Here is a 26,435-nt window from a genome sequence, read left to right as displayed (position 1 = left end):
TGATAGATAGATAGATAGATAGATAGATAGATAGTAGATAGATAGATGATAGATAGATAGATAGAGATAGATAGATAGAGATAGATAGTAGATAGATAGTAGATGGATAGATGATAGATAGAGATAGATACGTAGATGATAGATAGATAGATAGATAGATAGATAGATAGATAGATAGATAGATAGATAGATAGATAGATCTGGTTGATTGTAATAGGTACAGACATAAATTCATTCCCTCCCAATGGCTTACAAGATGCTTTATACATAAGCACTAAATGAACACATGGTATTGATTTGATAAGGATCTGAGGAGCTTTTGCTTACCAAAAAAAAAAAAAAAGATAGGTGTAGGGTGCTCTTTGAAGGCACCTCATTGCGTGTTTTCTCAAACAGAATTTTGAAAGTAGCCCCCAACCCTCCCAAAGGACTGCAAGTCAAGCCCAACAAAGTCAAGGCACTGATTAATTCCCAGAAGCCAGGACAGTACAGCCAAAAAGAGCAGATACAGCTCTTCTAATGGCCACCGGGGAGCAGGAACTAAGGGCTCTACAAACCAAGTGCACAAAGCCCAGATTCAATATAAACTCTATGGCACTAATGGTCCAGATGGTAAGGCATTATGTCCTAGGCTGTAGCACATCCACTCCCCTTTCTCACAGAACTACAAAGAGCCCCTGCTAATTCCTTTGTGTTGTAGTCACATGGCCACTTGCTTTGTCTGCCTTTTCTTAGCAAAGAACGTTATTCTGGAAAGTGTGGGAACGAGGCACTCTCCCTCTGGCTGTGCCTAAGAAAGTGGTACAGCATCCTCATCTGTTCTGCAGATGGTCATTTTGGGTGGCACGGGAGGCTGGGCGTTAGACACTCAGATTGTCCCTGCAGTCTACTCCCCGTGATGGGAAAGCTGGGGCTGGCTCGCTTCTGCACGGTATTGGATTCTGCTCTTTCAAAATCAATGAAATGTTCTCACTTTTTTATATCACAGATGTAGAAGCCTCTTATGTAAGAGGCAGAGAGACTGTGTGGTGGGCGGGGGAGGGGTCAGTCGACCAAGAGGGGCCTAAGTTCAAAACCTTGCATTGTGTTTCCCAAAGTCCTGGTTCTAGGCACTCTAACAATGAGAAAACTAATAAAAATGTAGACCTTAAGCTCTGGGTGGGGCACCTGTGCCAAGTCACTTTGTGATGTGGGAGGGTCTTCTGTTTTGTGTTGATTTCATTGGTTAATAAAGAAACTGCCTTGGGCCCTCTGTAAGAGCAACCAGTGCTCTTAATCGCTGGGCCATCTCTCCAGCCCCGTTTTTGTACCTTCTGATGGGGCTTGTATCAACCCAGCATGCATTTCTGTCCACATTTGTGATTCCTGCCTTGGCTCAAGTCCCTCCTGTCCCCTCAGGAAGCACCCTTCACTCTCGGCATTCTGTCCCATCCTCCCTTCTCGCTGTGGGTATCCATCTCTGCTCTCCCGCCAAGGGCATTCTTAAAGCCCCCACCCCAAGTCATGTGCACTGTAACCTGCAGGGCAGCCCTCACCCACCTGGTCAGCTGCTTCAGGCACTGACGCTAGCCTTTCTGTCCTCCAGTTCTCCTCAGGCCCTTTAACCTTCTCCTCCCTCACCCACTCCCTCCAGTTCCTCGTCTGTCTTCAGAGTTGAACTCAAGTGTCACCTCCAGATCCCTAGATTGGATCCTAGCCTTCCAAAGCCCTTAAGTCAACTTAAATCAGATAATTGTGTCTACAGTGGCACATATGAGTCCTTAATGCTCTAGACTTCCCGAGGGCAGACAATGGTATTGTTTTTGTCTGCTTTTCCCTCACCTAGCACAGGGTTTGGGGTAAGGCAGACCCTCTGGGCTACTGAAGAGCACGGGCTGCCAATCAAGGACAGTGAGAGTCCAATCTCTCAAGATGAAGGTGGCCTGGCCTTGTGGGGCTTATCTCACACGGGCCAGCAAAGCAGCTTGTGACTCGGGGTAAGGAAGACGGGGAGGCTTTGGGGAGATTAGATAAGAGTAAGAGCCTTGATACACGATAAAGTACTAAAATCCTATTTGAGATGAAAAGTAGAAGCTTTCACGGGTGCATAGTTAAAATGAGAAGAGTCAAACAAAGAAAGAAACATTTCAGAGAGGGACTGGCTCAGCTTCTGAAGAGATCAAGCAAAAGCACCCAGTCCTCAGTAACTGCCATTTTGACTTCAGACCCCATTTTTATCTGTAGGGTGAAGTAAAGTGTAGGTTTCCAAGTCCTGGGGGAGGTGGAAACTTCCCAGTGACTGACTAACCTCCTCCGTAGACAATAGAAACAGTCTGTTATGCCCCTTAGTTCTCTGAGACATTATGGCTACTCCGAACAACAGAAAGAACAAATGAATCTGATTGGCTGGACTCACATTCTGTGTTGGTTGATAATGACAGAACACACAAGGAAAGTCCCTAGTCTTTGACTCCTGATTGGAGAAATTTCTAATTGTAACTTGGCAACAAATGCTTGTCATTTTCATGCTCATAAACCCCACTTCTGCCTCTGCCCGAAGCTTCCAGAAGAAACAAGGCTCCTGTGTCCTTGTCAACTAGTGACCCGCTTATGTGGAGCCCTTAAGTGTCGTCTCTCTTCTTCCTCGTGGAGCACAATGGGTTAGGTGTGACATTCAGAGCCTTGATGAGCCTGGTCAGGTTGTCACTTCCCCCATCCTGTCTAAAAATAGTCTATCGACCTCACCTGGCTTCATATGTTTCCAACAATCTGGCAATATAAATATGACCTTAAATCCCCTATTACCCTTAGTTAGGGCGCTTCAAGGTAGAGACAGATGAATCCCTGTGAGTTTTAAATGGTGAGTTCCAGACTAGTCAAGGCTGCAAGGGAGACCCCGTCTCAAGCAAACCACAACAGAAATAAATTAAATGTGCAGAATTTTTTAAGAATAAGGAAGCCCCTCAAGAGGGCTTCCGTCTGGCAAATCAGGAGCCGCCATTTGTTACTGCCGTGAAGGCTGATGCTTCTGTTGCCTCTTCTCTTTCTCTGTGTCATCCTTGGAGGACCCTGTCCACTTCCACACTTCGACCACCTCTGCTAAGTCCTCCTGCGCACTTCAGATGCTTCCTATCTGATTTGGCTCCTTCTGCCTCCTCTTCTTGTAAGGGGCTCGCCCTCCATGTCTGACACCCCTTTCTCATCTGGAAACCTGAGGGAAGTTCTGGCTCCCACAGATACAACTGCACTCAGAAACTACAGCACCCCAGGGAACATGCCAGGCCCATGGCCAGGTCCTTAAGGTCACATGTGGAAGGCAGGGACTCAGAGCCAGGGCAGCAAGCCATTAAAGGCCTAGAGCCTGTGGTTAAGGAGCATTGCCTACTGTGGGCTCTGACCATGCCCCCTGAGGCGCCACCTCCAACCCTTTGTTTCACATTTTGTCTAGCTCAGGAGGTAGTTTAGGAGTTGGTGAGAAGGCTTAGTGGGTATAAGTGCTTGCTGCTGTTAATCCAACTAGGTAAGAATAAGGCCACTACCACAGTTTTTGAGCCAGATTTAAAGCAAGCTTTTTAAATCCTGGCCAAGACTATGGATACTGACCAGATCCACACTAGCATTCCCAGAGTATGACTCCAAATTACATTAGGCAAAACCTACAGGCAAAACCTACTGGGCTATGTACTTCCTGCCTTTGTCCAATCAGAGGTAATCGTACAACCTGATGTACTTCCTGCCTAAGTACCTCCTGCCTGTCCTCACGCCTGTTTCTCACTGAATGACTGCTCTAAAAGCCAACATCCACTCTGGGTTTTCCATATCCCTTTCCCAGCTTTGTCTCTGTGATTGGGTAAAACCATAAGCAGAGCAGTCCAAGTCTGGAAGACTCTCCAGTGTCCCTGAGGCCTAGTCACAGCAGATCCACTGACTTGCCTCAGTGCCCCAAGAACATGATGCTGGTAATAGTTTTAAAATTCTTGTGCATATGAGTGCTTTACCTACATGTGTGTATGTGCACTATATGCATGTCTGATGCCCTTGGAGGCCAGTAGAGGGCACTGGACCCCCTTTACTGGAATAACAGGCAGTGGTGAGTCACAATGCAGATGCTGGGAATTGAACCTGGGTCCCCTGAAAGAGGAGAAATCTCTCTTAACTACGAGTCATCTCTCGGTCCCAAGAACATGGCTTGTTTTATTTTATTTGAAACAGAATCTTCCTATGTAGTCCTGGTCTAAACTCACAGAGATCCACCTGCCTCTGCTCCTGAGTGCTGGGATTAAAAGTGTGCACCCCTGTAACCCAACAAGAATAAATTCTTGGGGGCTGGAGAGATGGCTCAGCAGTTAAGAGCATTGCCTGCTCTTCCAAAGGTCCTGAGTTCAATTCCCAGCAACCACGTGGTGGCTCACAACCATCTGTAATAAGGTCTGGCGCCCTCTTCTGACATGCAGGCATATACGCAGACAAAATATTGTATACATAATAAATAAATAAATATTTTTTTTTAAAAAATGAATAAGTCCCAGATAGAAAAATAGCCGTGATGATCCCACCATGCTAAGATTCTGTTTCTGCATTTCAGGTCGACCCTCAAGAGGGATGCGAAGTGAACCTGGTGTTTAGCACAGAGCGCTACAACCTGGAGGAGGTAAGTTGCCCTAATTAGTGATGTAACCCATTGGCCGCATCTGTAAATACATTCTTTAATGAAAAACGTGAGACTGGGTACCCACCACAGTAGTGGGAGAGGACTGGAAGGCAGTAACTTACTCTTCAGGACAGAAGGGAAATGTTTACTGAGCATGCTCCGAGAAGACAGCGGACGGCACTAACTGGAATCTAGCCTGCGTGTAAGGCAGGAAGGTTGCAGAGACTCCACTGGTGAATTACTTTTACTGTTATGGTGAGCTTTTTTCTTAAGTCAATATGTTCGGTCTTCACTTACAATATTTTAATTTATTATTTGCAAGTTCCATACATACACACAATGTATCTTGAGCTTATTCACCCGCTAGTGCCTTTCTCTAATTCCCACATTGGCATCTCATTTGTATTTTAATAAATAAAGCTCGCCCAAACGTCAGTGTCATTCTGAGGTTTACTGGAGGCAACATTGCCAGTTCAGACTGAGGTCAGGGTAAGAACCAGTGACTGGCAGTTTTGCTTTTCTGGCCTTCAAGTTGAACCCCAATTTCTGTCTCTTAATTTTTGTTAATCGTGCTTCAAATTTCCTCAACACCCACCAACCTATCTTCCTCCTAACTTCATATCCATTATTATATATATATATATATATATATATATATATATATATATATTACTAATTAGCACTGACCACATACAGATATGTATGGGGCCATCCACTGGGGCATGGCTAACCTACCAGTGGCCATGTTACCAAAAAAAAAAAAGTGAGTCTCCCTCCTCCAACAGCCACCAACTGACCATAACTCCTCACCTAGGGGTGGGACCTCAGCAGGCCCACCCCAGTCCATGTGAGAATTTTGATTGGCTTGACCCTGTGAGGTTCCCACATTTGCTGAGAGCTCAGTGGATGCGTGCATCAGCCCTGTCATGGAAGACAGCCTTTAACAATCGTTTTATGTATATGGATGTTTTGCTGTCATGCATGTCTGTGTACCGTGTGCGTGCCTGGTGCCCTTGGAGGCTAGAAGACGCTGGACTCCCCTTAAACTGGTGTTACAGACACTTGTGTCGTGTGGGTGCCGAGAATCAAATCTGGGTCCTCTGGAAGAGCAGCCAGTGCTCTCAACATGGCCCCATCTCTCTAGCACGGAGACCTTTCCGTAGGTTTTCACCCTCTGGGCACTCTTCTTTGAGGTTCCCTGAGACTTGGATGGGGAGGGTGACATAGATGTCCCCTCTACTCATGGATGGCTGAGACTCATGAGACTCAGAATTAACTGCTACTCCCTGCAAAAAGAAGCTTCCCTGCCCAAGGTGGAAAACAACACAAATCTAAGGGTATAAACATAAATAATTAAGAAGGAAGTGGACAACATGATCGATCGTTGATCAAAATAACACCCCTGGGGCATATGGGTTCCCGAGCCATGGGCTTTTGACAAGGCTTACAGCACCAGACATGAAATCGCTCCTGAGGAGCGGACTCACCTTTTAGCAGAAACTGAATGGTCACCTCCATAAGCATCGGTCCCTGTCACACTCCTGGGTACAGCGTTGTAGGCAGGTCAGTGTTGCGGCTTGCCGGGGCCCGCGTTCTCTTTCTCCAGCAGCTTGCGGAGCACATTCCAGAATTATGAAACCCGGCCAGCAGGGAGAGCTTCCTGGTTGGTCTGAGATGGATTTCCTGGTGTCCTGCCACCATGGTTGAAGTCCTCAGAATTAAGCTCGAAAATTTAGTTACAATGCTTTGAGTATCCTCCCTTCTCCTGGGCCTCCCTGACCAATGAATTGCAGGGATGTTTCTTATGCGCAACACTTAAAAATTTCTCTAAATGACCCATTTCTTCTGGGAGATAGCATTTGAGGACCATTTTTTGCTGTGTAATCCCTGCCAGGTAAAGGCAGACAGTCAGACTGGCTGGTGGACTGTTCTGGGTACACTGTGAAGTCACTCTGCACGTAATTTCCAGTTGTACGATCTCTAACACGTAAAAAAGGCCATGCAAATTAGAGGAGTTCTGGCTGAGCACTCATCTGTCCTGATCCACGGTGTAGGTCACAGAGGTCAGGCTGCAGAGCTCCGTGGCAGCGGTTTAGAATTCCCGGACCATGCTCGGGGACTCGGGGACCCCTTTTCTCGTCTTTCCTTAAGGGCTTCAACAATTGCTGGTTTCATATGTCTGCATTTAAAAACCGTCCTGTCATTTCCCCACTTCCGTCCGGCCCTGGGAGAGAATGTCACGGCTCCCTTGGGTGTCCCTCCTTGCACTTCATAGTTCTTAGAATGACTAACTATGAAATGCCAGTGTGTTCTTTATCCCGTCAGCTGGTGACATTTCTAGTTGGTAGGCTGGCACAGCACAGGGCCAGTTCGGTATCAGGTTAGAGAATCACTTATACATGGCATTGCATAAAACATGGAGCGGTGAAGCCGGGTGGTGGCTGCACACGCTTTTAATCCCAGCACTTGGGAGGCAGAGGTAGGTGGCTCTCTGTGAGTTCAAGGCCATCCTGGTCTACAAGAGCTATTTCCAGGACAGGCTCCAAAGTTACAGAGAAACCCTGTCTCGAAAACCCAAACCAAACCAAACCAAACAAACAAACACGGAGCGGTGACCTGCGTATTACAGGCTCTCTTTGCACCTGCGCACTACAGGCTCTCTCTGCACCTGCGCGCTACAGGCTCTCTCTGCCTCCCTGCAATCCCCACCAGCAGCCCACGATTTGCTAGTTTGCCTTACCCCATTTTCAGGAGAAAGCAGAAACCCTATGTGGAAATTAGAAGCAGATGATCGTCCCTGCGTGGAGTCAGACTGAGAGGCAGCAACCAGAATCTGTGTGGAGAGGCCAGCCCTGATTGTCAGTAGTGGTGGGCTGGGCCTAAGAAGCCTGGAACTGCAGGCCATTGTGCCCCACATCAGAGCGTGGGAGGCAGAGTTTCAGAGAAGGCATGGCACCCCTGACCCAGTGCCTCTGGAGGAAAGCTCGCCGGGATCAGAAGCAAGTTCTCGCGCGATAACACTGACTTTGCGTATTAACTGTAGAGTTGATTTTTCTGGAAGGATTAGGGAGGTGCCTTTAATTTTTAGTTTTGCAAACTGAAATCATTGCCGCTAAACGCTAACGATGACTGTTTTTTTTTCTGACCGACAACATGCTCCCGTGGATTTGATGGAATAGCACTCTCGGAGTGCAGCTAGCCAACTGGAGCGAAGGTCGGACTTTCATCTTAGTGGCACTGTTTCCACAGAACTGTCTGATGGGAGGTACACAGAGGGGACATCCTCTACCCCGGGGATGGCTGTCCTCAAAGGAGCAGGGGCTTCCCTGATGGGAGCCTAAAGAGTCTTCCAGTTTTTCTATGCGGCACCACTCCTAAGCACGTCAGTTATGGTACCAAGCCCTCCTCCCATCCAGAACAGACACTCCCAGAGGAAAGCTGCCCAATGGAACGCTTGTTTCAGGTTTTTTGTTTGTTTGTTTTTTGATTTTTCGAGACAGGGTTTCTCCGTAGTTTTTTGTTGTTGTTGTTGTTGTTTGTTTGTTTGTTTGTTTTGGTTCCTGTCCCGGAACTAGCTCTTGTAGACCAGGCTGGCCTCAAACTCACAGAGACCCGCCTGCCTCTGCCTCCCAAGTGCTGGGATTAAAGGCGTGCGCCACCACCGCCTGACTGTTTGTTTAAAAAAAAAAAAAAGCTAGTTCTAGAAACGGGCTTATTTTGAAGACCCAACTTTGATTATAATTTCCTTCCCTTCACTGGGGACCTTTTGAGTTTGTTTCTGGTTCTTGCCTCAACACCAGGATGCCATTGAAATCACTAAAGAGAAATGAAGGTTATTGCTTCAACCGTTCCACCGGTCACATCAGCACGCCCTGACTGGGCACCCATGGCTAGCGGGCTAGTCACTGTGAACTCTTCGTTTCAAGCCTAATTCTGATGGTTGTAAGCGTGTGCGCTTTTCTGGGGATAGAAATGGGGATCTAATGGCCAAGCTAAAGAACCTTGACCAGGATGGGGAAAAACCACTACCCAAGAGCATACACACCCGAAGTCTTTGGATTTGACATAAGTGAAGGTGGTCACAGAATCCTCGGTCTGAGTGCAAGCATCTGAATGTGTCCAGTCTGGGTGATTGGTGGGTTTAATTTTGTAGAGACCTCAGAATAGAGAGGCAGAATTCTTATAGCCTGGGTTAGTAGCTGAGCTCAGACAGGCACCAGTTCAAGTCATGTGAACTGAAGATGTGGAGTGGGTTCCTTTTTAGATGTTAGCATTTTGGCATTTAGGGAAGGAGCTAACTCATGCACGTACGTGCTGGTATTTTCGTCAATAGGAACCCGCTTCGTCTTCTGACTCAAGTTAGTAAGCGTAATACCCAAGTACCACTGTGTTAGTTCCAGATAGAGCAAAGCAGCCAGTATCCTAGAGAGGTGAGCCAAGGTGGGCCCAACAGGGTTCTTTGTAAGATTTCCAGCATCCTTATGTAAAAGCAAAATCAGAAGGTAAAAAGTTGAAATGGCAGCAAGGTTGAGGGACCGCCTTTCTGTTGCTGTGAGAAAATCCCGACAAGATTGATGTGAGAAACAAGATGTGTCTCCATTGCAGGTCCAGAGCACAGTCCATCACACTGGGGAGTCACACTGCACCCACAGTCAGAAAGCAGCGAGTGATGACGCTGTGGCCTCCCCAGCGCACCCTTCCTCCACTTCTGTAATCCAGGCTCATAGCTACCCACAACAGGAGGACTGATTAACACAATCCAGCCACCCAGGGGTCTGTCCGGAAGTCTGTGTCCCGGGGATTCTGGCTTTCGGCCAGCTTCCAGTTCATGCTAACCTCAATCCATGAACACAAAACTTACCTTCGACAAAGTGAGGCTCCTCCTGCTGCTGCCAGCCTGCCACACTCGATGGATGCTCAGCCCATGTGTTTGTGTGAGCTGCACTGGGCACAGTTGATAAGGAGCCTTCTTTGGTAACTCTGAAACTTTTTATTTCAGGAAGGTGAGGAACGTCTGGGCAAATGTTTTGCGAAGGTGTTTTTCAAGAATCAAAAACCCAGACCAGCCATTAATGTCTCCTGCACGGGGCTCAATGAGAAAATGAAGAGGCAGGAAAGAGATTATCTGCTTTACAAGCAAGTGAAGCAACTGAAGACTCCTCTGGATGTCGACCGCATCCCTGGTATGAATCAGTAGCTGGGGGTCCTATAGTCAGGAGTATATATAATTGCTAAACCTTAAAAGGGATGGTTATTTACATTTGCATGTCTGGAGAGATGCTAAAGTTCAGCTATGGATTGGGATGTGTCTCATTATTTAAACCAAGTTCACAGGTATCATTTTCTGTTCATCTCTACAATATACCAATGAGTCCCTTTGGCTGACCATTTTATATCCCAGAATGAGAACCCAAGAACTGACTCTATGAATAAAAGACAGAAGGCTTTGAAAACGAAAAAGATCACAGAGATTCAAGCGCAGACTGCAGGGGAGTCTAGACCCTGAGGTGATACTTCTAGAGTCTCCTTGATAGCCTTAGGAGGTTTAGCTGACAAAATACTCCACATTTTTGCTCAGCCCCCCTGCCCCAGGGCTGGCCGAGTGACTGTCTGGGCCGTTCTGGGTTGCTGCATCGGGGCTGTGTTTATCTCATTTCAGGTCAGTGGCTAATGGGCAGTGGAGCCGTCTCCCAGAGACGTGCCCTGCCCTCTGCGGTGACTCAGCTGGAGTGGAGCACAGCTCATTTGTCTTGGCACTCAGCAAAGTGTGTGGGCGCAGTAGGGCCTTCAGCACTTACTGGCAAATCCAATTTCCCTGAACCACAGAAGTCAGCTCTGGACTTGCGCTTGGGCACGAGCTTGACATCTGGCCGCCCTGGCGCTCTCCTTCCCACACGCTCTCATTTTCCCAGAGACCCCTCCGTTCCTCATCCACACCTGAGAGCTCAGGCTCCGTCTGTCACTGCATCTGCCCCCACTTACTGACACTGACTAAATGCTTGCACTTCTAATATCCCGGGCCTGAGTGATTCACACCTCAGCCTTCACTGACAACAAAGATCAAATCTTGAGCCAAACAACTATGAGAATTCAGAATATTGTTGAGGATACTCATGCTGCTTGGGATAGGTGATCTAGTGACTAATATTTAAAAATAAATAGCTTCATGGCGATCATGTTTCCCCTTTAGTTTGGGAAATAGGGCTCATTTGCTCCTTAAAAAAAGATTTATTTTTAACTGTGTGATGTGTGTTCGTGTGTGTGTGTGTGTATGTGTGTGTGCATGTGCATATGCACATGTAAGAGCACGTGCCCATGGAGTAGAGAAGGCATCAGATGCCCAGAGGCGGAGTTGCAGGTGGATGGGGGCTGCTCCGCGTGGGTCTTCTGCAAGAACGGTACAGGCTCTAAGCTACTGACTTTGGATAGGACTTCTTCCGGGAACATTTGCCACAGTATCGTCAGATTTGGAACACTTTTCAATAAAACCATTCAACTGGATCCTGTTCACTTACGAAGTCTTACGTACTTATAGGGGCCATTCAATAGACTACCTAGATTTGGCTACTATAAACGCGCCCCCCCCCCCAAAGAAGTCTTGGGGCTGGAAAGGCAGAGAAGAGAATTCGCTGCACCATCGTGAGGAATAGCGTTTGGGTCCTATCACCTGTGTAGGAGGCCAGGTATTCCACAAACACCTGCCTAGTCTAGCTCCAAGGGACTTGACACCCCTTCTGGCTTCCATGCATGCACCAGAACACTCATGTGCATATACAGACAGATACATACATGTCTGCACACCCACAAACGCATACATAATTCAGTCATAGGGGAGGGCAGTTTTCATCAACAGAATCTGAGTTCTGCTCTGACTGCAAGTTCAGCCGACACTGAATGGTCCTGGGTGTTCATATGTGCAAAAGTAGCTGAGGATCCAAAAGGTTTGGCTTCCTAGACAAATACACCAGAGTGTAGTCTGAGTGTGTGAAGGCTGAAGAGACCAGAGACATTTCTACTGGAAACTCTCAGGTTTCTAAGGCGAGCTGTATGTTAGTGGACCCATTGTCCCATCGTGTCAATGCGATAGTCCTGTTTCCCTAAATGCGTGCAAGATGTAATATATCGAGGCAGTTGCCTTAGATTCTTAGAAAGTACCTATTATCAGTAGGAAGTAAAAAAATATTATTTTGTTTAAAAGACATGAACTTTTATTATAAAATAATGTTATGATTCAATAAATCATGCAATATATTCCTACTTTAATCCTCTAATTATCAACTTATTTATATTATTTGTTGAAAAATATACTTTTGTTCATCGTTACTATCCTTTTAATCTACTTACCCAGTTTCCAATAGGAAATGACTTTTGATATATTGAGTAGCCGAAATCAAGTAACAGTAGATGTCTGCAATCAATTGAATTTAGAAATTTCTAGAAATAAAAACAAACCAAAGCGTTGGCTTTAGATTGAGTCCAACTATGGAGGCAGGCTTGAAGTAGCCGGTTCAAGCCTTAGCAGTTTCTAGTCAGTATCTAGTTAACTCCAGAGCACTGAACGTTTGTAGCTTAATTAATAAGCAAGACAATCTCATTCTCGCTCCGCATCGTTTTTCCTCTTCAGTTAGTACACAAGCCTCACACGGATGAACACAATCTATAGCAGAGGAAAAGACCCGAGGAGCTGCAAATCATCAGTAACCCCCTGTGTTGCTAAAGTACAGTGACCCTGTCATGTGTCCCCACTACAGACAGTAGTTAGGGCAACTCGTTTATCTTCGAGGGGGATGCATTTGGCGATCCCAAATCTCAAGCCACAGTAAGATGTAAGTGCTGGTGAGCTGCGTGAAGAAAGTGTCAATCACGGAAAAGAAGGGGAAAGGATGCCAGAACCCCGTGACAGCAGGACCAAGGCAGAGGTATTCCTGACACTGTGGCTTTGGAATCCTGCACTACACGTTCTGGAACCCTAATGATCCAGCTAAGCTGCTCACACCAAGGAGACACTACAGGTTCATTCGTAAAGCGCTAATAATTCTGCCAGGCAGCAGAAGTCTGAAACTTCTCTACTAACATTAACCAAGTCGCAGTTCCCCGATGATTACCATGTTCTGGTGGAACGACAACTGGGTTACAGAAGTTAGCTCCAGAAGTCAGCGGAGTACCGCTGTGCTCAGTTCTCAGCATGAAGGCGCTTGGTTGTTGGCAGAAGAGACAGATGAGACCAAACCCTTAGGGGAATCATGCAACAGTGAATGATGGTATAGCAGGAAGCCAAGGCCTTTCAGGAGGATGGTGGAGCAGGAAGCCAAGGCGTTTCAGGAGGATGGTGGAGCAGGAAGCCAAGGCCATTCAGCTCTACTCTCAATAAGTTTTCTTTGACGAACACTTGTCAGGTGCCAGCCCCCCCCCCCCCCCCCCCCCCCCCCCCCCCCCCCCCCCCCCCCCCCGTACACCCATTACATCTAATGTCTCCTTGCTCTCTGCAGAACAACCACATGCGAGCTTTTGCCTTTCGTCCTCAAATTCTAGTGTTTACTTATTCTGATTTCTGTCGGGGGTGGAAGGGTGGGGGACATACCCGTGGAGGCTAGTATTGTGAGGCCAGTTTTCCCCTTCCACCTTTATATGGAGTCCAAGGGTTGAACTTGGGTCTTCCATCTTGCATGGCAAGCTCCTCCCCTGACCCCCATGTTTAGCCCATTGCTTCCAAAAGCACACAATCTCTCTCTTGACCTCATGTCCGGCTCAAGACACTGCTGTGAGTTGATCTAATACTACATCCCTGATTTCATTACTGAAATTTCCCAGGTTTCGCCTTAAAAACCACCGTAGTACACATGTGCTTTTCTCTCCTTCTCAGATAGTCACGGACGTATTGATCCCCGACTGAGACCCATCTGGGACTTGGCTTTTCTCGGCAGCTCTTATGTGATGTGGGAGAAGACAACCCAGTTTCTGCACTACTACCTGACCCAGCTCAGCAGTGTAAAGCACTTGGTAAGAACCTGAAAACGAGCCGGGTCAGCTGAGCCCCAGGGATGCAGGGCTCCTGACTGAGTGGCGGGAACTCAAGGGTTTTCATTAGGTTTCATTCATCCAGCAAGCATCTGAGTGCCTGCAATGGCTCGCAGATTGAGGTAGCGGTAAACAAAACCACATTTGTTGTCTTCAATGAGACCCAGTTCTATACAGAACCCAGATGGAGAGATCATAAACCAGCAGATATGTATCAAACACGGGTAGGAAGGGCTATGGAAAAGAGAAAGCGAGGGGGGGGGGACGACACAGGATCTTGATGGACAGTGTATGTAGTCAAAGTGAGACGAAAGGAAGGAGAGTCGCACTGGAGCAGAAGCTAATGGCCCTCCCTGAGAGCCAGAGAAGGGGATTTGAGACCAGAAACCCTGGCAGCAGGATGGCTGATGGCTGAGGGAGCAGCAAGGCTCTGGAGTTGTTCAGACTGATCAGGGAGTCTGTGCAGGAAATGAGATGCTATAGCAGAGGTGGAGGCTGTCCGTCCTTGGAAGTCTGGGAGGCAGTGCTTATCTTTATCCTGTCGGGAGAGCAACATGATGTGGTTCTCACGGGCTCTCGCTGGCTCCGTTCTGAGAACAGACGGTGGTGAGACAAGGGAGGAAACAGGAAGGCTTGGTGGGGGCATAGACGCAGGGGCAGCCAGGGATGCGGTTTGAACTCAGGTGGACTGGCAATACCACTCAGGGTTGGATGTGAGCATCAGAAAATGGTTAGTGTTGAAGGAAGAGTTTTTGGGATTTGGACCTGAACCTAGAAGGATAGTTTCTATGCCCTGACTGGAAAAGACATCGAGCAGTGTTAGAGGAACGGTCTTGAGTTGTGGCAAGAAGACGGTGTGTATAGTCACCTTGTCACAGAGGTTTGTGATGGACTGTCATCAGGCCCGTGTGATGGTGTTGAAACCACCGACGGGCAAGATCACAAGCGGTGGCGGATATGGTCACGAGAGACCGAATCTGGCACTTGTCTACCCTTAGAGCTGACAGACTCCACCTGGAAGGGAAAGGGACACCAGTAACAGGTGACACTAACCCAGGTGGGAGCCAGTGTAAGTTCTCGGCTATGTCCTCTTAGTGAAAAGACAGAGCCAAGAGGCGAGGGTGACCATGAGAAGCTGTGCTGGGGACGAGGTGGGCCCTCACGTGAGTGTCAGTGACCTGTGCGGAGAGTCTGCTGCTTTTAGCAGGGGGAGTAGGCAAGTCGCACCTTTAACCAGGGTTAGGATTCTTCTCAGGTAAATGTGATACAGGGAGAGAAAGTTTTTTTCCAGAGAAAAGCTGAGCCAAGTGTTAAGTACCAACAGCAAACATGTCCACAATTCACCCATGGACAGATCAGCAGTATCTTCTGAGGAACTTGCAATGTTAGTATTTTTGATGCTGATAATAATGGTCTTTGGACGAGGGAGGGGGACTTGATTGGGGGAGGGGAGGGAAAGGGGAGGCAGTGGTGGGGAAGAGACAGAAATCTTTAATAAATAAATAAATAAATAATAAAATTGTATAAAAAAATAATGGTCTTTGGACAACAGACATCAAACAGAACCTAGGTTGTTGGCTTTCTTTTTTTTTCACTGATCTTTTTATAGAGTCTTTTTTAACAGAAATTACCCTAAAATTGATTGTTGCTAGGTAACCAGTCAGGGTATGGCCCCACTTGTCTCCTTCCACTCCTTCTAACAGAGTTAGAGTTGACAAGGCCAAGACAGCTCAGAGGCAGGAGATGTTGGAGGCTTCTCACGTCCCCAAGCCTGATGGGTGGGAATTATTATCCGAATCCTCAGGGCTTAAACTTACCTGCTAATGCAAGAGTATAAAGAGATGCAAGTTTATAAACTCACAGTCCCAGATCAACAAGGCCCAACAGAAGAGTGGGCAAAGAAAGGAAGGGCTGAAATACATTCATAAAATAAGACCCATCATCCAGCAATAATTATCTCTTTAGACCTGAAGGACAAATGGCATTCCCAAGACTATAGACTCACTATGCCAAGGATGGGGGAATATAGCAGTTAAGGGAAAAAAAATGGGGATAAAGACTTCCACCGTTCCCTTAGCCTTTAATACAAACAGACAAAAGCAAAACTAGTGATTATTTTAATTCTAGTCCAACAGTAGCAAGTCTTGTAGCCGCACTAAAACATCTACCTATCAGGTCACCACTCATATTAGTGAGTTCCAGACTATACATCAGCTTAAAGCCTTTACTAGCCCAGCCTTACAGAAAATTACCTCACCGGCCATATCTCTTCAGCCGAGAAGCCTCTTTTCGACCACTTATATTAATAGCTCAAGCCTACATATTTTACTGAAACCGCATTGGTTCTATCAGGGCTTAGCTTCTCCCTTTAGGGGATGCAGGGGACATGGGTGGTGGGATCAGGCAAAGCTTCCTTCCCCGTGGCTTCCAGGAAGACTAGAGGTCTGAGTTACAAAATTAAAAATAATAACAATAAATCACCATCAATCTGGAATATAAGCGCTTGGCATTTGTGATGGTTTGAATAGACGCCAAAGAGGTTATTTCTGAATAATATTAAAAGTAATGACTTCCTGGCAGGGCTTGTCGTGGTGAGGGCAGACAGAGGGGTGCACTGTTTACCTCTGCAGTTCTGTAACAAGCTGTGCTTGGGGTGTGGTTTCAAGGACCCTTCCTCCTGAAGGAAGATCCAAGCATGGGGGATTATAAGTCTGCCTACACGTTTAACACAGGCAATCCGTTTCTTTTGTCACTGCTGGGGAATGAGCCTGGAGCTTCACGTGCATGAAGCAGGCACTCTACTACCCAACTACATACAGTCTGAGCCCTGATCTGTGGTTTGAGCAAAATAGTTTATTAAATTGGTATTCTACCATTTATGGAAAGCCTAGCCTCTTTTTACCTAAAGCTTGAAAACTACCATAATTTCATTCAAAACTGATCTTTTGAAAGCCAGGAATGTAGGACTTGCGTGAATCTCAGCACGTAGGAGATGGGAGCAGGAAGGTTAGGAGTTCAAGACCCGCCTGAGCTATAGTTCCAAGCCAATGTGGACAACATAAGACCCTATCTCCAAAATATACACATTCAAGAATATGCCATTTCCAAAAGCAGAATAAGAAAGCGCTGCCTTGAAGGGATGTAAGTAAGATCAATTTAAACATTTTAAGACTACATTGTAAAGCCAGGGCCTCAAGAAATAGTATAGGCGGTGGCAGCCAACAGGGTCCTCTGACCAGCAACAGCTTGGGAAAGGTCAGTATTTCCTTGCAAGGTAAAGTCACCAAAATGAAGGCCAGGCAAGGCCAAATACCTCCAAATGAATACCAGGCTGATAGAGTTGTCCCCTTGCATCTGAGGGGCACTGGCGCAAACTTCAGACCACACTAGTTATAAGTCCCACATGTTTCCCACGTTATCCTAGGTTGCCTATGTACAAGGAAAAGGTTGTACCAATTGGTATTCTGTTTCAGCAGCAAAAACATGCCCACATGAAAATATATATTCAGAATTTATATTTTCTATTTCTGCTGGTTGCATGCGTGGGTACAGAACCCGCGGATTCAGAAGGGTCACTGTAATAGGAAGTGCTGGTAGGTGACTCTCTTAGGAGACAGTTTTCCCTGGTGAATTCCGGTGTTGTGGCTTGTGCCCTAGATGTTCAAACACTCGAGTGTATACTGCAGGCCAGAGAGAAACCTACCCACTAATAGAAGACAGTCACCAAACAAGAATGGTCTGCTTCTGCCTCTTCTGCATCATCTACAGCCTCCCCCCACCCACTGTACATGACCTGGGAAAATCTCCATCCGTATAAGAACAAAGACAAAGTCTAAAATCAATTTCCTTTTTATCATCCTGCTCTTTCAGATTCTTCAGTAGTTTCACTAAAAACTTGGTAGAAGACTATAAGAAGGCTGAAGATTTTAAAAATAATCCTATCTTTTTTATTAAAGAGAAGCATATCCTCTCTATATAAAAATAAGAACTATAAAAAGGGAACTAGGAAATCGAGTTATTAAAGTCTAGAGGAAACGGGTGTGTGCAGGTGGTGGGGACGAATGCCTGCCGACCACCGACCAGAACAGACCTAACATGCTTTATCTAATAGAAACTTTGTGCTTTTCTCTTGTGTGTCAGAGTGGAGTAGGATGAACATATCACAGGCACACATACTATATCACTAAGGTTTCTAGAAGATTCTCCTTATCCTCACAGACATCAGCCTTCAACAAAAGCCATTGATGCCAGAGAGAAAAAGCTTTAAGGACATTCACTCAGACTTCCATAGAACTGAGGGACAAAACCTGAATGTAATCCATGACTTCTCTAGATTGATCTGGGACACCGCCACCCACGGGAGCAGACGACACAACCTGGCAAACCCTGAGCTTACAAACCCCATGGTGTCTGCCCTACTTACTCTGTTTTCCTCCTCTAGAAAACCAATGATGATGGTATTGACTTTGACTTCACCGTTCTACTTCATGAATTCTCAACACAGGTAAAAAGCAACATTTTTTTTACCTGTGTGTCAAACTTTTAACTTCAAGTTTTCCAAGTAATAACATTTAGACCATTCCTTCCCAGGAAATCATTCCCTGCCGTATTCTCTTGTTCTGGTACCCTGGCAAACCACTGAAAGTACAGTACCACTGCCAAGAGCTGCAGAGCCCAGAAGAAGCCTCTGGAACTGACGAAGCATCAGCCATGGCACCAACAGAGCTTAGCAATTCCTAAAGAGAAAGAGGTCTGTCTCTATCATATCCCGAACAAGACAACTCCACGGGCCTACTTCAACACTCCCGTACAAAAGCAAAGGTCCAGGCTCCTAGCAACTCAGCAGGCCTGCGGCTACAGGGAAATATTTCCCACCTGATTGGCCTTGGTGTTTAACTCTGAGAGCAGGTGGTACCCATCTGCTCAGCACTTAGGAATCAGAGCTCACTGCTGAGTCTTGGTGCAGGCGAACCAACAATTGCTTTGCAGAAAGGGCTTCACCTCTGAATTTGGGTTTTTCACTACTTTGGACATATTATAGCTACTTCATGTTGTTAAATTGTTCCCGCTCATTATGTCAACAAACATCTTTTTTTCAGTGAAAATAAACTGCAGGGAAATATTAACTGCTAATTTTAGGCAAGGATTCCTGTTTAAATTGCAAATAAATGTATGCATTTCTAAATAACAAAATGTGTTTGTGAGCTTTTGTGTACATAACAACATTTAAGCTAACCTAGAACTAAATCAAATCCCAATACTGCCTAAATCAAATCTTACAAACAGCACACAGTGTCTCAAATGAGAAAGAAAAAAAAAAAAGCACTGATCTAGCCCAGAGTATACCAAATACTTTTCTTTTTTTAATTTATCAGGACAGCTCAGATCCAGTGTTGGTGTCAGAAATCTATAAAAGCAAACACAGTGTGAAATAATCAAATCGTGAAGTCCCTCCTCAAGGCAGGAAGACCTGGTCCAGGAAATGCTGCCGTCATCCATCTGCCTCTCAAATTGTTAAAATTTAATGGAACACTTATGTCACTGTCTGAAACCCTTGAGCCAGGTTCCTTGGCCAGTAACTGATTAGGAGGGCATCAGCTTCAACGTTAAAAAAGCACACGGAAGCACCTCACGATGGGTGAGGTTATGTCCCCACAGAGCCCCCACAGAGGAAATGCAGTTAATCCACCTAACCCAAACACCCAGCCCAGCAACACCACTGACTTTGCTTGTTTACCCCTCCGCTGGCACAGCCAGGTCCTGCTGCTCCTGTCCCAGCCTCCCGAGTCTTAGTCTTCAGCTAAGGCTGAAGTTGTCCGTGTGGTTTTCCCGAGAGAATGTCATTTCCGCATCTCTGTCGACTCCTAAAGGAGTGCATTTCTTGGTCTGCACTATTTGATGATGGGAAACTGTAGTCTTCGGAGAAAGGTTTTTAGACAGGGACGCTTAACAAAAGAGCCAAAAGCAGGTCTAATTGTGTATTTTTTTTCTATTTAGAACCCCAAACTGTTGCAAGTATCTCCCCAACACCCGCTCCTTTCAGTAAGTCCTAATCCCTCTGCATGGTCCTGTAAGGGAAACAGCAGCTCTTCCACCTATGTAGTGAAGACTCCGTACTTTTTCAAAACACCCAAGAAACAGCACATGATGACCGCATCGAGCCAACATCGAGCCACCAGACACAAATGTTCTAACTGAAGCTCCCGAACGAATCTTTCAAAAGAGATGCCATGAGCATCACCTAGACTATAACACGTCGTCCTGGGATCTCTGTCCATCTCATCTATCCTTCTAAATGCTATTTCAGCTTTCTCCAAGATCTTACTTTCAAAAGATTTTCCATTAAGTTTATATGTGACCGTAACTCAGCCAGTGAGCAACGAACAACATAATCTTGAACAGACTGATTTAGGCACAGCGTGTGAAAGGGAACGGGACGCAAAAGACGCAAAGGACAAGCATCGAAGCGCTTCTCCGGGTCTTCATCAGAACATCTTTCCTAACATGAATGCTGAGATCGTGAGCTTGATGTAATTAACATTGGCTTCACTGGCTAACAACTGAGCGAGCACTTCATTTGCCGTGGCATACGATGAAAAGGGGAATTCCCCAAGCCCTCTTTCCTCTGGCAGCGTAAATTCTGAGTCACCACGTCAGGGACAGTAAATTGACCATCACATCCACCTCGTGTCTCCACAACTTTCAGGATTTCACAGTGTATCAGAAGTGGTACCAGGCTCTGTCTGCAATTTCCTTCTACTCTGTTCGGTTTCAGTTTTTCCTGCTTGAATCTTAATTTTTTAGGTCATACACATGGTGGTTTGAATGGCCCCCACAGGCTCCAAGCTTGGTCACCGGGGAGTGGTTCTATTTGAAAGAACTTCCTTGGAGGAAGTGTGTCCCTGGAGATGGGCGTGGAGGTTTGTCTCTCTCTTCCTGCTGCCTGCGGGTCCAGATGTGGAACCCTCATCTACTTCTCCAGCATCTCGTCTGTGTGTGTGCCATGATGATAACAGACCAAACCATTGGAACTGTAAGCCAGCCTCCAATTAGATGGTTTCTTCGATGAGTTGCCAGGGTCATGGTGTCTCTTCACAGCAATAGAACAGTGGCTAAGACAGTTCATTTGATGATGGTCAGTTGAAATGTCTATATTTGGACTTGGATGCTAGTCCTTCAAGACACACCGACTTCTCTCAATTTTTAGAAAATTTGGGTCATTTCTGTGCCCTTTCCTCGCTTTCAAAGCACAAGGCTCAGCCATCAAGCTCCCCAGCCTACACATGAAGGGGTAAGGGAGCCAGCACATTCTCTAGGGAAACAAGTGGGTTTGTTTCTTCAGTGAAGAAAGAAGCTAAGTTAGCTGAAGACCTCTCATTCTCGTTCAACAAAGTATAGTTTCAACAACACAAAGAGCTACCTTCTTCGGTGGGAGAATTCCACCAAGTCACGATCACTCCCTTCTGCCCGCAGCACTCCTTGGCTGCCAAATTTAACGATCAGATATTAAAATATAAAAATTCCGATTTTTCAAAACTGATAGAATTCTGTTGATTCACGAACTACACAATTAAGCAGGGAGGAAAAGAATAACACAAAACAGAACTGTTTCTTTAGCGACAGTTATCAGCTGAAGAAACAATAGCCCAACTGTGACGTCTCACAAAAGAATATTGATATTATACATTAGAATTACCAGAAACCTTTAATATCGTGCCCTTGGCCTGTGTGCAGGCGACCTTGCAGTGGTCTTCAACATCAAAGGCTTAAAGCTCCAGGGAATTTTGGGTGAGCCAAGTGAGGGCAGGCATGCAGCAGCTGCTAGTGCTGCCTCTCCCCAACCCAAGCTGACACCTTCTTTAAATTAGCTAAACCTACTCTTCAAAATAGTAGTGCAAAAATCTTCACTTATTAATACCCACATTAACCTTTCCTATGCTATAGGCTTTGTTTGACCGTTACCACCCACCCATTGCTAATATGAGTTAGCCACAGATATGGCTCTGTTCCTGTCCTACGGGATTCCGTTCCATTCCCGCTCCTACGTGGACCCATGCCATTTGCCTATGAAAGGCTGCAGATGGCTTAGGTACCCAGGAGAGTTACTAGAGCCTCTCTCCTCCCCTCCTCTCCCCTCCCCTTCCCTCTCCTCTCCTTACCTCTTCTGCTCTTCTTCTCTTCCCTCCCAAGTCCTCTCTTGAGACAGGTTTCACTGCGTAGCTCTGGCTGACCTGAAACTCACTATGTATACCAGGCTGGTCTTGAACTCACAAAGATCTACCTGTCTCTGTCTCCTGATGGTATAATCAGAATATTTAGCAAATTAAAAATACAATTTTTATCCATGTTTCTGATTATTCTCGATATGCAGAGACGGCAGTACATTCTGTGCAGTGTTTCTTTACTGAGAATGCGCTCAGGACTCAGAGCAAACACTTCCCAGGTTTGATGCTATGGTACAGCCACGCACATGCGGGAGGAAATGGGGCTGGTGAATAATTGTAGCTACAGCATCCAACCAGCTGCGTGGTCTTCAAAAAATCTATCTCTGTATGTTTGCTCTTGTTACAAAGACAGAGTATTTACTTTCACAGGGTTACAAGAATTAAATTAGACAATGTATCTAATTTAAAAGCAGACAGGCAATTTAAATCTTCTTACCCTAGAATTCTAAAAGTATAAAATCTACAAATAACGAAAGTCAAAGAGGCTGCATAAGGTGTCACAGGCCTGTAACCCCAGCATATCAGAGGTCAGAGGTGGCGGGTGAGAGCAAGGGGTCAAGGCTAGGCATAAAATCCTGTCCAAACCCCCACAAGAAATAAAAACAACTATTTTATTTTTATTATCTACTTTTATCCAAGGAAAACAGACTAGAGCATGTCCGTGGCTTCAGAGGTTTTGGGGTGAAAAAATTCTTAAAGGTATAAAGCCAACTTATTTTGGAAATGAAAGCTTAACATTCGTTCTTTCTTAATCTCAATGAATACAATATAGGCTAAACTCCAATTAGTCAAACTGAACTAGCATCTACCCCGAGACTGAACTGACTGGTCAGCAACTCGACAAATTCTGCTTCATCAGAATCTATGCATACAACTAAGGAGAACATATGTGAGCCCCTTGTTCTTGTCTTTACATGACTGTAAATCACACTGTGCTAACAGAGCGGTTCTAAGTGTGCAGAAGCCACAAATTGAAGCCATTTGCCATCTTCAGCGTTTTAATAACCCAGCGAAGAATCTGAAAATGCTCTCTAGTAAGATTATAATGATTCACGTTTAAATGATACTCCAAGAAATGTCGTGATGTACAAGGTTTACTTTCATGGCCTCAACAGAGTAACTTTTAAATCAATGTATGCCACAGAGACAATGGGCAACGTATTTGAAAAGTAAACCACTGAAAAGCATTGGCTCTTGACTGTGAATGGAAGAAGCTACATGGCTATTCTGTACTGTTTTTCAGCTTTTCTGAATGTCGAAAATTCTCATGATAAAAAATTTAGGGAGCTAGAGAGATGGCTTAGTTTCGCAGGCCCCAAGTTCAAGCTGCAGAACCCGGTAAGGTCAGCCAGGCATGGCACACCCCTGCAACCCTAGTGCTGGGGAAGCAGGGGCAGGAGGATCCAGGGGTCAGTCACACTCCAGCTCCAGGTTGAGTCAGAGACAGTATCTCAAAACTGAGTTAGGAGACAATGAGAACACAACCCCTGGTGTGCACATTCACACACAGAACTGTAAACATACACACACCTGCACACGGGGTTGTGGGGGGCACGGGCTGCACACCCACACCCACACATACACATGGAGTTGTGGGGGGGCACAGGCTGCACACCCACAATCCTAGCACACACACACACACACACACACACGGAGTTGTGGGGGGGCATGGGCTGCACACCCACAATCCTAGCACACACACACACACGGAGTTGTGGGGGGGCACAGGCTGCACACCCACAATCCTAGCACACACACACACACACACATATGGAGTTGTGGGGGGGCACGGGCTGCACACCCACAATCCTAGCACACACACACACACACACACACACACGGAGTTGTGGGGGGACACGGGCTGCACACCTACAGTCCTAGTACTTGGCAAAAGGATTGTGAGTTTTAAGGTCAACATAGGCTACACACATTTGTCAAAAAAAATTATAAAATAAATTTAAAGATATTCTAAGCTGAAATAATATTCTCTTCTTCCCTTAGATAAATATTAAAATATACTTCAATAATAATATAATTTTATTTAATGTCTTTCATTAAACAATAAAATAGTCAATAGTTTAAATATATGTACATAATTATCTTTGCAAATACACTGAATCTCCTGAACAGGAGACAGCAGGGCTCCTAAAATTCGGCCATCTGAATTCATTCTCCTGGATCCATCTTCTCCAAATCTTGTAGTCAAATAAGTCACTACATGCAAAGTGAGGAGAGTCAGTTCTTGGCTTTTCCCTTTTTTACAGGAAGCTGACCCGTAGCTTCCAAATACTTATTGACGAGTTCCTCCTGTGTGGCCGGGGAACAGGGCTGGTATCTGCAGTACTCCATCGTGTACTCCCCTTTTCCCTAGAAGGCCAAGACAGGGAGGCTGGTTGGCTTGGGGCTCTCAAGCACAGAGTCAGATCTTACTCTGCAGGGTGCCCCGAGGTTCCCCTCCATCTTAAAGCTGCTTACCTCTGTGCAAGACCTAAGTTCAGTGGAGTAGCCGAACATATTATTTAGGGGAACCTAAAAGCAAACATAATAAATATTTTAGCGCCACTTGTTGAGGAATACTTGAGGACAATCTCTAAAGCTTTATAATTCGCTTTCTATTGACAATTTTAGGTTTAAAGACTCAAAAGCCAGAGTCACTTCTGCCTTATCCCAGACAAGAGACCCTATTTGAAAATGATTTTGACAGGAATAATTCGAGCAAACCTTCAGTTTCAGAGTGGACACCACTGCTGCCCCTCCCTTCTCATTTCCACAGTTCAGACACTCACACGTGTTGTCTCTGTGGAAATGTTAATCAATTTCCACTGTTTGTGTGTGTGCATGTGTGCGTGTGTATGTGTGTGTGCGTGTGTGTGTTGCTGGGCACTGAACCTAGAGGCTCACACATGCTTGTATGTGCTCTCCCACTGAGCTGCACCAAGCCCTCCTCTGTAACTGACGCGTTACACAGCATGGTCTTCCTAGAGGTGATCTGTAATGGGACCAATATCTTCTCCTCCATGAGATTTAAGACGGGTACAGCTCAGGGAATTAAATACTAGCCTTATAACAATAAAGCAACTATACAAATAAAGTTAAAGCAGAAAAAAATAACTATATATCTAAGAAACAAATAGTCAAGATATAAAGAATCCTATTTTTTGGCCATTGCACTCAAGATTTGCTCTTGAAGAAAATTACATAAACTACAAAAAAAATAAGAATCTACAAACTCAAAGCAAACGCTTCGGTTTGCTCTACAATTTCCAAAGCCAATTCTGACTCATTTGCTTCCGTGGCTCACAAAGCAAGACAAAGCTGTACCCCAGAGGGGTTACCTCATGAGGCTGAGGCATCGGGTCACCCTGAGTTCCAGGCTAGCCTGAGCTACAGTGGGAAACTGCATCTCAAAAGCAAACAAGAGACCTGGGAGGCCATCGATGACCGTACTCACATCGGCATACAGTGTAAAATAGTCCTCGACCCCGTCTTGGCCTGTGATTACTCCGTGGCGCCGGTTAACCCCTGCGATCACTGCTCCCTGAAACTCGTTAGGAGCTACAACCTCCACAGACATAATGGGTTCAATGATACACAATGTGGCATTGGCCAAGGCTGCGTTTAAAGATTAAAAAAAAAAAAAAAAAAAAAGAAAAAAAAAAAAAGAAAAGTTAAGTACATTCTGCATTAAACTGGAATTCTTTCCTGTTCTACATGAGGGCAGGGGGCACTTTCCCAAAGGTACACAAGTGACAGGCTTCTAATATCCCTAGACTTACTTTTTTTTTTATGGTAATGGTAACAGTTTTATCCATGTGGAAATTCCAAGAGATGTTTCATTCTGCTGCTAGTATTTTGATTAGCATACTTTAAAATATTTAAAAATCCTTAAATCTCATTAATCTGCTGAACACAGAAAGCATCAGTCACCAAGCCCTGCGCTATGCAAACTCTGCAGCTGTGCTGCCTGATCTCTGTGATCCGCACACACAGACACGCTCTGAAGCGAGACCAGCGCAAACCCACGCTTTCTTAGCGGTCCTTGGCACACACACATATATGCATATTATATGTATATATAATGTATATATAGTGTATACATACATTTACATACACACATATGTAAACTTATCACAGGGTAGGGAAGAGTACCTGAAGAAAAGAACTGAGTCACTTCTGAGAAGCCTTCCCTTTTCTAGGCTGAACAATTTCACTCTCTGATGGAGACTCAGGGTTTTAGTTGCTGTCCTCTAACAAATTATTACGTCTTGTGAAAAACCTGTCCAGGTCTTAAGTTTCTTCACCCATAACTAAAAACTATCCGACTAGATGGTAACAGCCCCCATAACATGAAACTCATTGTGTATTTTCTCGTCCCATGCAACACACAGCTACTGTGCTTCTTAGTCACAAACACTGACTAATATTTATGGAGGAAGTAAAATAAAACTTCAAATATTTACACGTAATTTAGTCGCTTGCTAGAGCAGAATGTTTAGCCTCAGACCAGCTGCACTGTCCCCAAATAAAAGCTTTTAAGCAAAACACAGGAAAGACAACTAAGA

General features: G+C 45.5%; 2 protein-coding genes across 2 annotated transcripts in view; one reads left to right on the top strand and one right to left on the bottom strand.

The window, feature by feature from the left end:
* Nucleotides 1–18,833, top strand: part of Rarres1 (retinoic acid receptor responder 1) — a 30,282-nt gene extending 11,449 nt beyond the window's left edge. Inside the window, exons 2-6 of the mRNA XM_050147496.1 lie at nt 4,565–4,630; nt 9,630–9,813; nt 13,494–13,630; nt 18,090–18,152; nt 18,239–18,833. Coding sequence (XP_050003453.1) covers nt 4,565–4,630; nt 9,630–9,813; nt 13,494–13,630; nt 18,090–18,152; nt 18,239–18,388 — 600 coding nt within the window. The 3' untranslated portion in view covers nt 18,389–18,833. The remainder of the gene's footprint in view (nt 1–4,564; nt 4,631–9,629; nt 9,814–13,493; nt 13,631–18,089; nt 18,153–18,238) is intronic.
* A 5,059-nt stretch (nt 18,834–23,892) lies between these two features.
* Gfm1 (G elongation factor mitochondrial 1) overlaps nt 23,893–26,435 on the bottom strand; it is a 38,511-nt gene continuing 35,968 nt past the window's right edge. The window contains exons 16-18 of the mRNA XM_050147478.1: nt 25,325–25,485; nt 24,349–24,402; nt 23,893–24,240 (exon numbers count right to left, since the gene is read on the bottom strand). Of these exons, the coding sequence (XP_050003435.1) occupies nt 24,109–24,240; nt 24,349–24,402; nt 25,325–25,485 (347 nt within the window). The 3' untranslated portion in view covers nt 23,893–24,108. The remainder of the gene's footprint in view (nt 24,241–24,348; nt 24,403–25,324; nt 25,486–26,435) is intronic.

The sequence above is a fragment of the Alexandromys fortis genome, unplaced genomic scaffold, assembly GCF_014885135.2.
Source record: "Alexandromys fortis isolate MF-2015 unplaced genomic scaffold, M_Fortis_MF-2015_v1.1 scaffold_53, whole genome shotgun sequence".
NCBI classification, from domain to species: Eukaryota; Metazoa; Chordata; class Mammalia; order Rodentia; family Cricetidae; genus Alexandromys; species Alexandromys fortis.
This window is presented reverse-complemented; position numbering and strand designations above follow the sequence as displayed.